Raw genomic sequence first — 15,570 nt, 5'->3', positions numbered from 1 at the left:
CGTAATTGAGCAATTCCAATAACACCCACTGTAAAGTCTAATCGAAGTAAACAGGAAAATATGATTTACAATCTGGACGGCAAGTAAATACCAGGGTGCAATTAATTTTTACACAGAGCAGCAGATTCTGAAACATTTTCCTGCACGGAGCAGTTTGTTGCTAATTACAGATTAGGAGCTGCCCTTTTCTGCTATTTTTCGTTGTTATTTTTCACTCTGTGACGGTGATCTTCAGGTTCCTTGCATCCATGTGACTTTCTCTGAAGGTGTGACCACAGAGGGCTGGGCTGGGGAAATAGGATCAGAGAAAGTAACGTGTAGGGAGCGAGTTCTCTAGCCTGAGCTAAGGCCCCGTCCTCAGCATTTGCTTGGGGGGGTGACGCGGGAGGAGGCGCTGGTGGGCTGTGCAGAACGGCGCCACGAGGGGTCCTGTCACTGTTGGCAGCTCTGGGGGGCGTGGGCAGGCCCTGTGAAGGCCGTGACTTGCTTCGGCTCAGTCTGCGGAAGGAGGCAACACCGGGGGCCTTGCAAATGTGTGTTTTGAAACGTGGCGCTTCCAGCAGTGGGAAATATGTGCCTTTAAATGGACCTCCCGCCCCCCGGCGACTCTTCCAGTAGCTCATAATTCGGTGTTCATAATTCGGTGGAGGACAGCAGCCACCTTGCTGCCTGAGGCCGCCTGAGGGCCTCAGTTTTGACCGTGGGGTTGGTGCCTGTCTGACCCTCAGCCTCGGGCATATACCGAAGCTGTTAAGCCAGCCAGGTTTAAGATGCCATGTGACTTGAGTACACTCTGGGGACAGCAGATTGTGACCAACCCGGACCCTGAGCTAGGTCTTAAAGGTGCCATGAGGCTGCAAGGAGACCCACTGCTGTACCCACTAGAGCGTGGGCTTTAGGGGTGCCCCAAGGCCAGCATGGGGGATCCTGAGAAGGGGATCCCGGCCTTTGCAGCCATATGCCTGTCCTTCAGCAGCGAGGCAGTTCCGTTTCCGAGCGGGGCCCCAGCATGGGGGTGCGCAGCCGGTTCTCTCGGGGACCCGGTCTTCCCAAGTCCTGAATCCCTTGCCTTTTTTTGTTGTCTTCTCAGGGAGTTAAGTGCATGCAGCCATTTCCTGGAGGAGCCCTTCCCCATGCGTGAGCAGCCGATCGGGAACTGCTCCTGCTGATGCCAGGCCACCTCAGCCCTGGGAGGTGCCCAGCAGGCCACCTGTGCCCAAGTCCGCCCAACTGAAGATGGCTCGTGGCCGCCCTGGGATGGAGCCCAGCGCCTGAGGTCCTTACCATGGTGATGATCCTAAGTAAAAGCCTCGACAACCAGGGAGCCGACGCCATAGCGTGCAGGACCTTGAACCCTGAGCTGGTAAGGACCTAGTGGGCCTCATTTCCCTGATGACCTCTTCTGAGGCCTGATGTCCAGGTGGGGCTGTGGACTGCACTCTGTGGCTCTGCCCTGGGCGATGTGGCAGGTTGGGGCGGTGGGCCGAGGTGACCCAGAGCCCGGCGGCATCCTTGCAAGAAGTAGCTGGCGGAGGGCCCCTGGCATGCGAGGAGGGAAGGCCGGCACCCTGGTGGAGAATACCACGCAGGGCTCTGCTGCCCTGCCGGGCTGAGACTGACATACCTTGTGGCCTCCGCCCGGTAAGGGGCTGCAGTTTCTCCGCAGGGAGGTGTTGCCCCAGTGGGGGCGAGATTAGGCAGCCCTTCGGAAGGCTGGTGCGGAGTGAGAGTGGCTGCCTCAGGAAAGTCAAGGGTGAGAGACGAGGGAGAAAGAAGGTGCGGTCCAGCGGCCAAGGTGGTGGGCCTTGGCGACAGCTGCCCTCCACTGCCTTCTCCCAAAGTTGTCCTATGACCAAGTGGCCTGATGGGGTGGGCCAGAGAGGCGGACTGGCCTTCTCAGACTGAGAACAGGATAGTCCCTTAACCTTCCAGACCTCATTCCTCAGTAGTGAGTGGGGCTGCTCCCCTGCAGGGGGCGGGAAGGGTCCCACTCTGACAAAAATAAACCTGAGGAGGAGTTTTGCAGACAGCTAAGTCCCCAGGACTCTGCCACGTTGCCTGGCACCCTTCCTAGTGAGCCCCTCCTGAGAGCCTACCCTAGCCCCCTTGTCGGCTCCCTCCCCAAGCTCACAGCAGCAGTCAGGCGAGAGCAGACGGGCCAGGCTGGGTCTCCAACCCTTGTAGGAGGGCGGGAGAGCCATCGAGACCTGAGGCCTTTATGTACCACTGTGCATGTGCCGGACACTGGGCTCGCAGAATTCCACAAGCAGAGATGGGTCAGGTCTCTGCCCATCATGGCTTCCTTTCCAGTTTGCACTGAATATGTATCTGGAAATATATTTGATTCCCGCTCACCATCCTCACTGCTGCCGCTCTGGTCCCACCTGCTGCCCTCTCTTGTCTGGGAATGTGGTGTAACGGTCTCCTGCTGTTGGCTGCTTGGCCTGTTCTCTACCAACAGCCAGAGGGACCACAAGACAGGTGCATCTCTCCTCAGCTCCGGCCTTCTGCGGGCTTCCCATCTCCCACCTAGCAAGCGCCAAAGCCCTTACCAGGAGGCCAAGGCTCGTGTACTGTGGCTCTCTGTGACCAGGCTGCTCTTTCTCTGCTCTCATGCTCCCTTCACTCTGCTCAAGCCACACTCACTCAATGTGTCAAGCACGAGCCCACCTCAGGGCCTTTGCACTTCTGTGGCCTGGACCGCTCCCCGCCAGCAGGACTCCTTCCCTCCCTCTCTTTCTTCTTTGTTCACTCAGCCTAAAATTGAACTCTGCTCCAACCACCCTCTCCCCAACACTTTCCTGCCCTTCCCCTTCTCTCTCTTCCTTCTCAGCGCCTGTCACTTTCTGACATTTCGGTCTTGTTGGTTGAATGACTGCTCTGAAATGCGAGCTTCATAAAGGCAAGGAATTTTGTTTCTTTTGCTTGTTGCTGAGTGCCCAGGGCCTGAAACCGGGGCCTGGGACATGGTGGGTGCTCAGGGATGTTTGTAGAGGGAATGGACGCGGGTTCCTGCCGCCCAGCTCCTCACTGCTTTAGTTCCTCTCCGGCTGCTGCCCAGGTTCACAGCCAAGGGTGCGGGAAGAGCCGCTCTGCTTTCTGCTGTGCGGGTGGGGGCGCGGGGCGGAGGGGTGCTTTCCTGCTGAGATCTGAAGAATACCCTGGGAGGACTGTTGGCCAGAAGGGAATGACCTCTGGGGTGAGGGCCCTCCAGAGGTCCCAAGGGAGGGTCCCTGGCCGCTTCCAGCTGTGCTGCTGGCTTCAGCAGCTGCCGCAGAACCTGGTCCCCTCACGGGGCCCGCCTGGCTGGGGCTCACTGTGCGGCTGGTCCTGGGGCACGTGGGCCCCAGTTCCGCTGAGCTCCATGGCCGGAGCGCATGCCTGCCAACGCGGGGCCTTTTAGCCCTCGCAGGGGAAGGGAAACTCATCTCAGAAAAGTCTAGGGAGGCCGACTTCCAGTCCGGCCGTGCACAGGGAGCAGCCTAGAACAACCCCAGATCATCTCGGTTCAGTGCTGACGTCCCTGAGGCGGAAGGGAGGGTGAAGGCACGTTAGAATGCGCCCTCCCCTGCCGGCAAGGTTGGGAGGGAGCGGTCGGGGCTTTGCTTCAGCTTCCTAAACTGGCAACGCCATCCTCCTGTAAATACCATCAAGATAACAACAGCAACAGGGAAAAGCATTTCTCTTTGTTTTCTAATCGGCCTAAGAAGATAACAGAAAGGGGGAGCGGTGGGCTTCATATTAAAAAAGAAAACATGAGTCACAGGCCACTTTGGAATTAGGGAAGCAGGCCCCAGAGGCCCCGGATCAAGAGAGAGAAGGTCTCAAACTGCGGGTGAAAGTCACCTGGGGGCTGGACCCAGTGACCTTGGACACACTGGGCCCAAGGAAGCCTGTAGCCCCTCCCTCCTTGCCCTCCAAGGTCTCTTGTTCTTTTTCTAAAAACGAAATGCGGGTGACAAGTGACTGGTCTTGTTCCCAAGAGAGATGTAGGAAAACAGAAAAAAGGACTGACAAGTGCCCAGCGTTTTGCCTTTCCCGGCACCTGGCCCTGGGGAGAGAGAGGGCTAAGGGCCCCGCCTGGCCCCAGCCTGGGCCTGGCTTACACAATGCACAGCAGTGAAGACCGCTCAGTTCCCTTTACCACCCCCAGCCCGCCCCCCCACCGCCCGCTCTGCTGGTCGCTTCCCTCTGCCGAGTGGGCTCTTCCTCCTAGTGTTCTAACATTAGCTGCTGCTGCTGGAAGGCAGCCCAGATGGTTGACCTCGGGAGCAGTGTTCCCCAGCCCCTTCCCACACACCCACGCTCAGCCCGTGGCCTGTTCTCCCAGGCCAGAGTGACCGTCTTCCCCGGCCGGGCCTGCCTCCTCTCCCTGGCTGGTGTCTCAGACTGTCTTGGAGGAGAGGGTGGAATGTGGCTGTAGGCGGCCTTGCTTTCCCCAGCCTTGAGGTAGTTCCCACAGTAGGCGACACCGGGTTGGGGAGCCGGTCCTTCCTTTCGTTCTTGTCAGGTTAGGAGGCCTGGGCTGTGATCTGCCCAGTGGGGAGAGTCCGTGGCCATGTCAGGCCTCGCAACTGCCTGGGGCGGAGGGTCTTCATGTCGCAGCTCCCCAGAGCTGACACTGGGCTCACCGACCCCAGCCAGCCTCACTGGTGGGCCCAGGCTGGCCTGAAGTCAGACCCCAGAGGTGCACAGATGTCTGGGACAGTCTGAAGCCTCTTGCCTGAACAGGCTGGGCCTTGGCCAACCCTGAAGTCCGGGGAGCCCAGGGAGCCCGGGCCGCTGCTCCATCCCCGTCAGCGAGTCTGAGAACCTCTCTCTACAAGGCCGCTCATCCCTTCTCGGCTTCTCTTGTCCTGGTCAGGCCTGGCCCTGTCTTCTGCTTTCCACTGCCATGGTCTTGCTGTGTTCCTTTTTGGAGGCTGGGGTGTTCTTGCTTGTTCCGCTTGAGGGCATGAGTAGGAGCCTGCCCGCGTCGCCTTGTGGTTCCCCTTAACAGTGTTGTGGGGAAATAGTGACATGACAGCTTTGGTCAGGAATCTGCAGAGCAAAGCTCTGAAGAAGCGCGACGAAGGCCAGAGAAGAGCTGCGCCGTGTTCCGTCCGAGCTAGTTCCTCATTAAGACTTAAGACTGGACTGTGTCTTTATCTAAGTCAGGCCTTCTTTCTTCAGTCAGACTGATGGCCCCTGAAGCCCCGGTGGGATGTCCAGCTTTTGCTCTCCCTTTGGAGGGTCTGATTCCAAAGCCTTCCCTTGTGCCCTGAGGACTCTCACAGAGGCCCGGCTGGGGCGGGCTGGAGAAGAGGTGCGTGGCTGTGGGAGAAGCGTTACAGGGAACTGTGCTCCTTGTGCTCTTCCTGCCAGCCCCAGCCGAGGCCTGGGTGCCGACTCCGGTGTGTGCGGTGAGTGTCGTGGGAGCCCGAGGCTGGAGTCCCCACAGCCTGCTAGGCCTGGGGCGGGCCCGTCCTCCTGCAGTGATGCGGAGGGTGTGAAGGTTGGGAAGGCCGCGCAGACTGGTACAGACCAGCAGGAATTTTGTCACAGTCTGGGCACACCGGGGATGAATTGGCTCGGGCCAGCCTGGAGCCCAGAGGGGACCTTGATGTTGGGCTCAGAGAAACCCGACAGCAGCCAGGGTATGCCTGCGCCTGACATCTTGGGAAGCTGTCGGGAGAGCTGGCGAGGGGGCCCCAGAAAGGTCAGGGACAGGGCAGCTCGGAGGGTTTTGGAAACAGGTGCTCGAGGCAGGCTGGGGGACCCCCACTGGGTAAAGCAGCCCCCGCACTTCTTCAGTCCAGGCTCAGAGCCCCAGAGCAAAGAGGACCCGGTCGGCCACGCCAGCGTCCCATGCCCGTCTCTCATCAGCAGAGACGGAGGCATCGTCCTGCCGAGAAGCTGTGCGGTGTGGGGGGAGGAGTCCCAGTGTAGGAGTCGGTGCTGAGGACAGAAGGAGGTCATCCACTTTCACGTGCTCCGTGAGAGAGCGGGGTTGGAGCTCACTGAGAACAGGGGACGGGAGGTGTTCCTTCACGTCGTGAGATCTGAGTGTGAGTGATTGCTGCCCTCTTAGTCCCCAGCTGTCTGGCGGGTGCTCTCTCCCCTTCTCCACCGAGTTTTGACTTGGCATGAGCCCATCGATTTGGGGAGGTGGCAAGTTCTGCCCAGTGAAAGTCTGTTTCCATTGGCCCTGCATTTGCTGGGTGAGTGGCGGCAGGAGCAAGATAAGCACGGGCAGACAGGTGGCCATCGCTGTCGGTCACCAGATCGTCACGTGGTGCCTAGTCTGTGCTGGGACAAGATGGCAGCCTTAAGAAGCTTCATTCTCAGGGGCAGACAATAAGCACAGAAGCAAAGGAACGGACGCAGGCGGTGCGGACACTAAGAGGAGAGTGTGGGTGGGGAGGGTGCCCTTTGGCTGGGATGGTCAGGGAAGGTGGCCTGGTGAGGAGCCGGTCTTGGAGAGACCTGAGGTGGCAGCACTGCACATGTCTCCTGTGCCCAGGCTTGGCTCTCACGGGCCGGGTGGCTGTGGGGGGAGGGGTAGCCGGGTTCTGTTCTGGTGGCTGTGGGACGTCACGGGAGCAGAAGAGCAACTTGAGCTGGCCTCTGCGTTCTGGGTGGAGAAGGGAGGTGGGCCCAGGACACAGGCCCCGGGACCAGCTAGGAGGCTGGTTCGGTCTCCCCGTGGAGGGTTGTGGCTCGGAGCAGGGCTTCGGGGGCAGTGAGAAGCACTCCCATTTCAAGTGTGAGTCCTCCAGCCTGGGGAATGAACGGTCTGCAGCCAACAGGGCCTGATCCTTGCTGAGGGAATGAATGCGTGAGCCGGGAGAGCCTGGGAGTCCCTGTGGCTCAGCCCGGTGCTCCCCTCTGTACGCCCAGACCCCAGCCTCTCTGGTGCCCACACAGGTGTCCGCAGTCCCTGGGAGGGCCCGGATCTGGAGGGCCCCGCCTTGCCCCTCTGTCTGGAGCACACCGGCTTTGTGGAAGGACAGGTCAGCGGGCTGGTTCCCTGGCTCGCTTCCTATTGTCTGTAAACCCCAAGCCCTCCTCGGTGGGCCTGCGTGCCAGTGCTGCAGACAGCCGGCTCCGGGATCCTTGCTGGCTTCTGCTTTCCCCGGCCCAATCTGGGTTTGGGTTTCTGTGGGCCACCGGCCTTGGCTCGCTTGGCCACCTGCCCCCTCAACCCAAGTGTGGGCCGGGGACTCTGGTTCCCCAGCGGGTATTTGCTTGGCACCAAGGTGCTCCAGCAGTCAGAGTTGTCTCCCTTGGCTGCCAAGGACCCCGGCCTTGGCAGAGCCCGACTCATGACTCTGCACCGTCCCCCTGGAAGCAGAGCCTGCCCGGCGTCCACGGGCCACGTGCTTGGTTGTTTGGGGCTGTGTGGCGTGGAGGCAGGCTCTCAAGTCATTGTCACCCATTCTCCATTTGGTGGCTTGGCTGTGGGCTTGCTGTGCGGATCCCGCTGTGTCAACCACGTCAGTTGGGAGGGAGGCAGACGCAGCCATCTTTCACTTTTTCCAGATAACTCCCCGGATGACTGTGAATGGGATGGTTCAGTCCAGGAGGACAGCCTGTCTTGAAAACACAACGAGTATTTGAAGCTGAGGAGGGCACCAGAGCAGGCCCGCCCCGGCGCCTTGTTGCTTGTAGGCGTCTTCTGGTCCTTGAGAGGAAGCCAGGGCTGACCTCTCGCACCCCAGCACCCTGGCCTGGGCCGTCTCCTCTCTGGTCCCATACTCCCTGTAGTGTAATGGTTTGTGGGACTGTGTCCTCCATGAACTGTGAGCTTCCTGAGGGCCCAGGCAGGCCTCCTTCACCTCTGTGTCCCAGGCTGGGCAGGAAGGACCCTTAGCAACGAGGCTGGTGAGCACATGGCTGACCAAGAGCAAAGGTCTCTGAATCAGGGAGCTGGGGACAGGCACTTGCCACCCTTTTATCTGGGAGGGCCAGGCGTTCCTAGTCACCTCTGCCCTTCTCCTTCCAGTTCCCAAAGCTCCAGGGCCTGGGTTCCCACCCACTTCTCAGACAGGACGCCTGCGTATCCCTGGTATTTGGGGCTCTTCTCAGAAGTCAGAGTTCTCTTGGACAGAGAGCTGCTTCCCCCGTCATGGGCTCAAGCCGTGGTGCAGCCCGCATGTGAATAATCACCAGTACTTAGGAGTGGGCGAAGGAAGGAAGGAGGGAATGAGTCTTAGGAACACTCGAGGCAGACCTTTCTTCCTAGAGCCCCAGTGGGCACCGTCTCCGCCTCACTAGAGGTCAGAACAGGCCACCTGACCCATGCCTCAACTAGCGCAGGGGAGCCCAGAATGTTCTCTGTGCTCAGGTTACTGTGTAGCCATGGAGCAGAACCTAGTCTTGGAGCCTAGGGCCCAACTGGCCTGTCCCTCTCCCAGTGGCCATAGCATTTTGTGAGGCTAGGTGTGGGCCTTGAGGGGAGGCATGGGATCCTTCTGGTGGGAAGGGGAGCCATTGTAATATGGTGCCAAGGAGTTCAAAACCCTAGCTCTCTGCTGCAACCAGACATAACCTCCGAGTTTCTGTTTCAGTTCAGGGAGAGTGCCTGGGGGGCCTCCTTGTAGCAGCAAAGCAGCTTTGCACGGTGCAGGGCCCCCCGCTTGCGCTCTAACTGGTGCTTCTGTGGAGAGGATGAGTTGCTGTTCTCCTGGTGTCTCCAGGGAGGGAGGGAGCTGGGGTGGCAGACGGGCCTCCGCTTCTCCCTGGGGGCTCCTCCTGTCACCAAGAGGCCCCCTCTTCTCCCAGCCTGCGCTGTGGGGTGGCCTCTCTACAACCCAGCTCGGTGACCGTGTGCATCACACCTCCTCCCGCCCCCTCCCCCCCAGCACTCACATGGAAAAATCCCCAAGTGTCAGAAATCGTGGCGCTTTCTTGTGTGTGTTTTGAAGCCATTAACTTGATGGACTCCATAACTCACTGGAGACTTTGGACGGAGAGCCCAGGTCTAATTATGGGCAGATGTTGCCTCTTAGAATGCTTTTTTCTCCTTTCCCTAATCTGACGTTGGCAGAAGGCAGTTACCCCTTTAATTGTGACTTTAGCGAGGGATCAGTGCAGGGTCATGTACAAACGTGCTTCTTATGACTTGAAGAGTGAATAGCTTTTCTGGTTGTTTTCAGCACACGCCAAAGAAGATGAGTCAAGGACCGACACTTTTCTCTTGTGGAATTATGGGTGAGTAACCAAGGTGGCTGTGGAGAGTCCTTCTCTGGTCCTTCCACCAGGGCCTGAGTCCCCCAGGTGAGATGCTGGAAGCCCCTTCTGGACACAGGCACACACAGCAGCCATGGGGTCTCTTCTCTGTGCTTGAGCAGTCTCGGGCCCGGCCCTGCCAGAATGGCACCCGGGCTGTGGGGCTCTGGGAGCCGGTGGGCCCTGGGGTGTGGCTTACAGATGTCCTCTCCGACCATAACGTTGAGAGTTGCTGTCTGGTTATTAAGGTAATCACGTTCACTTTGATACATGGGGACGACGTACCATAGTGTAAAGTATAAAATAAAAATCTCTTCTAGCCCCAGTACCCGGTGAGAACGCCTGTTAATATTTTGGTGTATTTTTAATGTTCTTTGAATTTCTTACATGGCCAAGTCCACAATGAATGAGCGATTGTATAAAATTATATACAAAAAACTTTTTTTCTTCTGGTTTCACTTAGTAGTCCTTACTACCATTTCCCCCAGTGCGGTAGCGTTGGCCCCTCCGTATGGTTTAATGAGTGTGTATTAACACACTATGTATCAACGGGTGCTGACCGATTTCACTGTCTTTTGTTTGTTGGGTGGAATGGCTGTGTTCTGTTTGCCATTGTGATGAACAGTGACTATGTGTCTAAGTCTTTGTCTTTTGTGGGCCTTCTGGATTATTCCTTAGGAGTTCCCAGGAGTGGCTTAGAGAGGCCGGGGGCAGGGACATTTTGAAGGCTCTTGCTTCATATTGTTGACATGCTTTCCGGAAGGGTTGTCTCAGTCTCCGGTGCCCATGCAGGTGTGAATTACTCTTTCTCCTAAGGGGGCGGCTGAGATGACTGTATTGATGATGTTGATTTTTCTGAGCTCCAGATGATCGGGCACCATCTCTCCTTCCACTGTCTCCCCATGGCTCCCGCCCACCATGGGGACACCCTGCTGCACGAGTTTCTGGAATGTTTGCACCGAGGCAGCAACCAAGCTTCCGTGGTGGGTGACCGCTGTAGGCCTTCCGATCCCAGGCCTGTCTTCACAGGACTGTCAGGTCTTCCTGCCTCTTTTCTCAGCCTTTGACTCTGTGCACAGTGTTTTCTTTGTCTTCTTGAGACTCTGTCCGGTAGACGGGGTGGGGAGGGCGGAGGGGTTGCTGGGTGTGTCGTAGTAAGCACCAGGCTCCTTCCTCGCGACGCTGTCTCTGGGACGCCGCAGCAACTCTGCTGTGGGGCCGCTGAGGCCGCCCCATTCGCATAGGGGGACACCAAGAGCTCGTGAGGCGACTCCCCACCAAGCTGCCTTGGCAGAGTTGGGCCCAGGTTGGGGGAGAACAAAGATGGTTTGCTTCTTAGTCCCAAGCCACAGCTCGGTGGGAGAGCCCCAGGTGGGCCTCTTGATGCTGCCCCCCAGAGGACGTGGAAATAGCGAGATCACCTGGCCTTGGTTCCCCCACCGCGACACACTTCTGAAACCTGTCCCCACATGGGGCTTGATTGAGCCCCTCTGGTGGTTAACAGCTTTCAACAAACCCTCAGCGACTTAGCCACGTGGCCCAGAGGCTTGCCTCACTGCCTGCTTCATGGGCTGGGCTCGGTTTTGTGGTGGCAAGACTGCCTTTGTCCCGCCAGGAAGCAGAGGGAGGCTCCCGGGCACACTCAGCTCCTCGGGCCAGCCTGGACTTCAGCTCCGTACCCTGGTGGTGGAGGCGCCGGAGGCGCCGGGCTTCGTTTCAAGGCTGCCTGATGTACGCTGGCCCCAGGGCACGGCCAGGGAGCAGGGGAGCGGCCCGGGGTGGGGGGGCTCCTGCCGAGCCCTGTCGTCTGCCTCCTCGGCTGTTCTCTTCTGTTGGCCAGCCCCTCCTTGATTTGGGGAGACCCTTGCCCCTCTGACGTATGCTTTTCGTTCCCCAGGGTTCACTTTGGTGGGTTGTTCCCATAGGTGTTTATTGAAGATCTACTATGTTGTCAGGCACTTGGCCCAGAGAGGGAGAAAGTCAGCCCCTGCACTCAAGAGGGCTTCTGTCTAGTGGAGCCGAGAGAGCGAGAAACAGAATTCCCTGTGGATTGGGGTCCTCCGAGCTGAGGGCAGATCAGCCTTCCTGAACCCCAGTCTCCTCCTCTTGCAGACTGTAGTTTCTGGTAAGATTTAAAGAGACAGCAGCACACAGAAGGCACCAGCTCAGTCCCTCCCACCTGCATCCCCTTCCTGGGTGCCTTCCCAGGCCTTTGTGCTGGTGGAAGCTCTGGGGACCGCTCTGGCCATTTTACGCTGCGCATCGAGGTGTGGCCCCACCTGCACCGTGAAGGGAGGGCTTCTGAGGCAGTGAGGGCTCACCTTCCGCTTGCCTGCTTTTTAACGGCCCTGGGTGGGTCTAGCTGCACTTTTCAAGAGGCTTTTGAGCCTTTCCAGGACTGGGCGATACTCAGCCAAGACAAAATGTCCCATTACTATAATCACCAACCCCTGTCTGTCTCCCGGAGATAAAGAACTCACGTTCTGGCCCCGATTGGTGGAATTCTCCCGTGATTGCTGGGGACAGGTTGGCCCCATGACTGAGGGCATTTCCCTCCCAAGCGTCCATTGCAAGGGTCCTAGCTGGAGGCCAGGGCAAGTTTGAGTTCCCTGAGCATTCTGAAGAAAATCCAGGCAAGCGCATTGGAGTGGGGAGTGTAGCGGCCTGTTTGCTTCCTCTTAAAAAGCCACCCTTTCCAGAAGCCCGGCCTCCCCTACGCCCACTTAGATAAAGTGCCTTACTCATGTCATCAAGGGCTCACCACAATGTGTTCTCTTTAAGTACTTTTTGTTATCGTGAGCTGAATGGGCTCCTCCCCAGCGTTGTCTCCCCCCTCCCGCCCCCCCCCCACACCCCAAGTTCGGGAACTTGATAGAAAGAAGCAGTTTTATGCCTTCCCAGAGTAGGGGAGAGAACAAAGCCAGGATGAGGGGTGAATGGCAGAAGCAGGGCACAGTGGGGCCCGGCCACCGCCCAGCCTGCTCCGCACCAGGGCCCAGCACTCCTTATTAGGTTGTGAGCCCAGCCTGGTCCCTGAAGGGCTCTTTGTAGCAGAGACAGTGTTTGCCTCTCGGTTTCCTTTCTCCCCTCCCGTAGCATCCCGAGAACGCTTTCTGTGCGGAGCGGTGATTTCCTCTGCAAGCGGCTTCTCTGGGGAAGGGCCACGTACATGGCTGGTTCCTGTGTTCTTAACACGGGAAGCTCGGTCAGGTGGCAGCTTCAGGGCTGTGGCCTGTCCCCCGTCAGCTGGCCTGGCAGGCGGGCCAGCGCTTGCTGCTGGCCGTGATCTCTAGCTGGTAGGGAAGGGGGCGTGGCCGCACCTGACAGAAGTGCTCTGTGCTGGGAGAGGCAGGGGCTCCCCGCTCCCAGGTCAACAGTCACTCGCCCTGCACGACACTTCTTTACGCTGACCCAGTGGCACACGTGTGTCAGTTTAATCTTTTTTGGGAAGCAGGAAACAGGGTGAGAGCACGCTCCGCTCACCACCCTTGGCTAATTGCACCCATTAAATGAGTTCCGTATCGCGGGGACAATGGACACTACACATTCCATTTTCCTCACCACTCAGGCGAGGAGAGACCTGGAAATCAAATAATATGTGAGGAGGCAAATGCGATACCAATTATTGCAGAAGGGCCACTAGGAAAAGTCGTGTAAATACAAGTCAATGAACAGAGAACAAAACAATTCATATGCTAAAAAAAATTGCATGGAAACCCATAATTACTTTAGGAGTTATGGTAATAAATTATTTATTAATGTAAATTATTTCACAGGCAGAGAACATAGAGAAACTTGAGCAGAAGGATCATGCATTATGTATAAAAGGGAATTGTAGAAATATCATAGCTGTCCTGCTTGTGCCGCTCTGGTTCAGGTTTGTCAGCATTTTAATTATAAGCCCGTACTTTCTGTGTTTAATTACTTGGCTGTTAAATTCTGTTCTGTACATGAAAGGGTTGTTCCCGGGGGCACTCTCTGTATTAATTTCTACAGGGTAAACCAGTTGGCCGTGTCGGGCCATGCAGGATGGAAAGATTTCACTTGGAGATTTCATAGCTTTTGGTCCTTTAACTCTGTCACTTGTTGAAAGTGGAATGTGACGGCCCCTCGTATGAGAAAGCTGGCATTCGGAGGTGGGACATTTTCGGTTTCTTAGAGCGGGCATGTGACCAAGGCTGAAGGGATCGTCACAGCAGCCGCTGAGCTGCCCAGGCCAGTTTCTGGTCTCCGCTGCTGCTTCCGTCTCTCAGGGCTAGCCATTTGGAATATGACCATTGGACCAGAGCCTCCTGTAAGGAACAGGTTAGTAACTGTAATTGGCAAAAGGGAGCTTTGTTTTCATTTTTAAAAGTACATCCCTATAGAGGCATGCAGAGGAATGATTTTTTTTTTAATTTACTTTTTATTTTTTATTTATTTTTATTTATCGTGGGCATATGTGTGGTTTTTTAGTCCCTAAGGTAGTTTAAGGTTTGTCTATAGAGAGTGCTCTAAATGGCCCCTCGCACCGTGCATTGGTTTCTGACAGTGTTTCTGGAATAAAATACAGGCTGGAAGTAGGTGCAAAGTGTAGTTGGCACAGGATGGCTGTTTACAGTGTCAAGTGAAAAGGGAGCCTCCCGGGCTGCCTTCTCAGCCAGGCTGGCCTGCCTTGGGGTGCGGAGGGGTCCCAGTGGTGCCAGAGGAAGGGACTGACAACTGCCGGACTGACTTTGGGCAGCACCCAACACGATGCATTGCCAGGTGGGGAGACGGTCCGGTGAGGGGCGGCCCGGCCCCACTGCAGGAGTGTGGCCTTGGGGCCGCAGACGGTGCTGTTTGTGGGCACTGTGCCCCTGGGTGAGGTGTGATGCTCTTCTGAAGCTCGGGCTCCCCACCCATGTGACCGGGTGCACCGCGATGCCCCACGGTTGAGTAGTGAGCGTGCGACGTATGCTGTCTGCCGCCTCAGCAAGGAGCCCGGCAGGGCGTTGGTTGATCACCAGTTAAGACGCGTTTCTCGGCAGTTTCCTGACCCGTTCTCCCGGCTGCTGGCTCTCTCCTCAGCTCTGCTGCGTGTTCATCTCGGAGATGAATCGCAGGCACGTACCTGTTTCTCATGCTCCGCATGTACTCACAGCCAGGACGGGGTTGCCAAAGAGGGTGGGCAAAAGTGACCTTTCTGGCCCCTCACAGCTCTTGTTGTCACTGGGGGTACCGGCTCCCTCCACATTCCTGGATGCCCCCAGGGTCAGGGTGGGCACCCTGCCTCATACAGAGGGGGAGACTGAGGCCCAGGTTCCTAATGGTGAGTCTGGTGTGTTTTTTACCCCTCTATTCTGTCTGTTGGGAGATCCCACCAAGTCTCTTTTTGTAAGAACAGCAGCTTGCCAGAAGCTCTGGCAGCTGCCATGGGCCACCCCTACCCAGCTGGTGACGGCAGGGTCCTGGTTACCACTCGGAAGGTTAGCAGCCTCTCAGCCTCCAAAGCAGGCTCCTTGCTTCCCTGGATGGGGCTGGTGGCGTGTCCTCTCCAGCCATCCTCATGCCCTGTCCTTGCGCCTTAGCCGAGGAGCTTGGTGTCCTGTGTCCCTGTCCCTGAAGCAAGGACGCAGCTGACATTTTATGGTTCATCGCTATCGAGAGGCACCACCGGAGGCGAGGCCTGCTCAGGCAAAGCCCGAGAACCTTTTCTTCCTGACATAGCTTTGAACTCTCTGTTCTGATGACACAGGGAAAGAGGCACTCCAGGGGGCCAGGGGCTCTGAAGTTCATTTAAAAATCAGTGACCCCCTGTGGGATAGCGCAGGTCATTGTCCTTCATGGTTTTCCTGTGTTCTTTTTTGTAAGATTGGCTTCGTAAAGCCGCCTTCAGAAAGATATCTTTCCATTTCCCACTGAAAGGGCTAGGGAGCTTCTACCCTAACAGCGAGCATAGAGTCTTTGCAGTCCTGATGCCGAGTTAGCACCAGCCAACCCACAGGGCGGGGGAGAGAGCGAGAGTCATCATCAGCCCAACTAGATAGGTGTGAAGTCCAAGAATGAGTCAGCCGGTCTTGATGGGGCTGGAGGCTTGAGACCCAGGCTGAGAGGCTGCAGGAGTCTAAATTCTCTGGTCTTTGCTTCAGGTGCTTGGCCTTTTCTAGAAACCACATTCTGCTGTGGTTCTGTCACCATAAGGTGGCCTGTAACACACAGCGCACAGATGTCCAGGGCTGTAAGTCTCCTGGCTTTTGAACCGAAGAAGGCTCTGGTCCCCTAAGAATCTGGGCCCCTGGGAATTTCCCTTCAAGTTTAAGGGTAGAAATGGAAACAAGAACATTTGAAGTCAGAGGCTATTTGTGCTTCTCCGAGTGTTTTCTTTCTTTGAGCTCTAGA

At 57.1% G+C, this 15,570-nt stretch overlaps 1 protein-coding gene across 4 annotated transcripts in view; it reads left to right on the top strand.

Moving 5' to 3' along the window:
- The window catches only part of FAM53B (family with sequence similarity 53 member B), a 120,118-nt gene that overhangs the window by 46,435 nt on the left and 58,113 nt on the right, over positions 1 to 15,570 (top strand). For all 4 annotated transcript variants that reach the window (XM_044240697.1, XM_044240695.1, XM_044240698.1 and 1 more), the window contains exons 2-3: positions 1,091 to 1,363; positions 9,138 to 9,192. In XM_044240697.1, coding sequence (XP_044096632.1) covers positions 1,286 to 1,363; positions 9,138 to 9,192 — 133 coding nt within the window. In that variant the 5' untranslated portion in view covers positions 1,091 to 1,285. The remainder of the gene's footprint in view (positions 1 to 1,090; positions 1,364 to 9,137; positions 9,193 to 15,570) is intronic.

This window comes from Neovison vison, chromosome 2 (assembly GCF_020171115.1).
Source record: "Neovison vison isolate M4711 chromosome 2, ASM_NN_V1, whole genome shotgun sequence".
Taxonomy (NCBI): domain Eukaryota; kingdom Metazoa; phylum Chordata; class Mammalia; order Carnivora; family Mustelidae; genus Neogale; species Neogale vison.
Note: the sequence above shows the minus strand (reverse complement) of the source record. Positions and strands in the feature narration are given on the sequence as shown.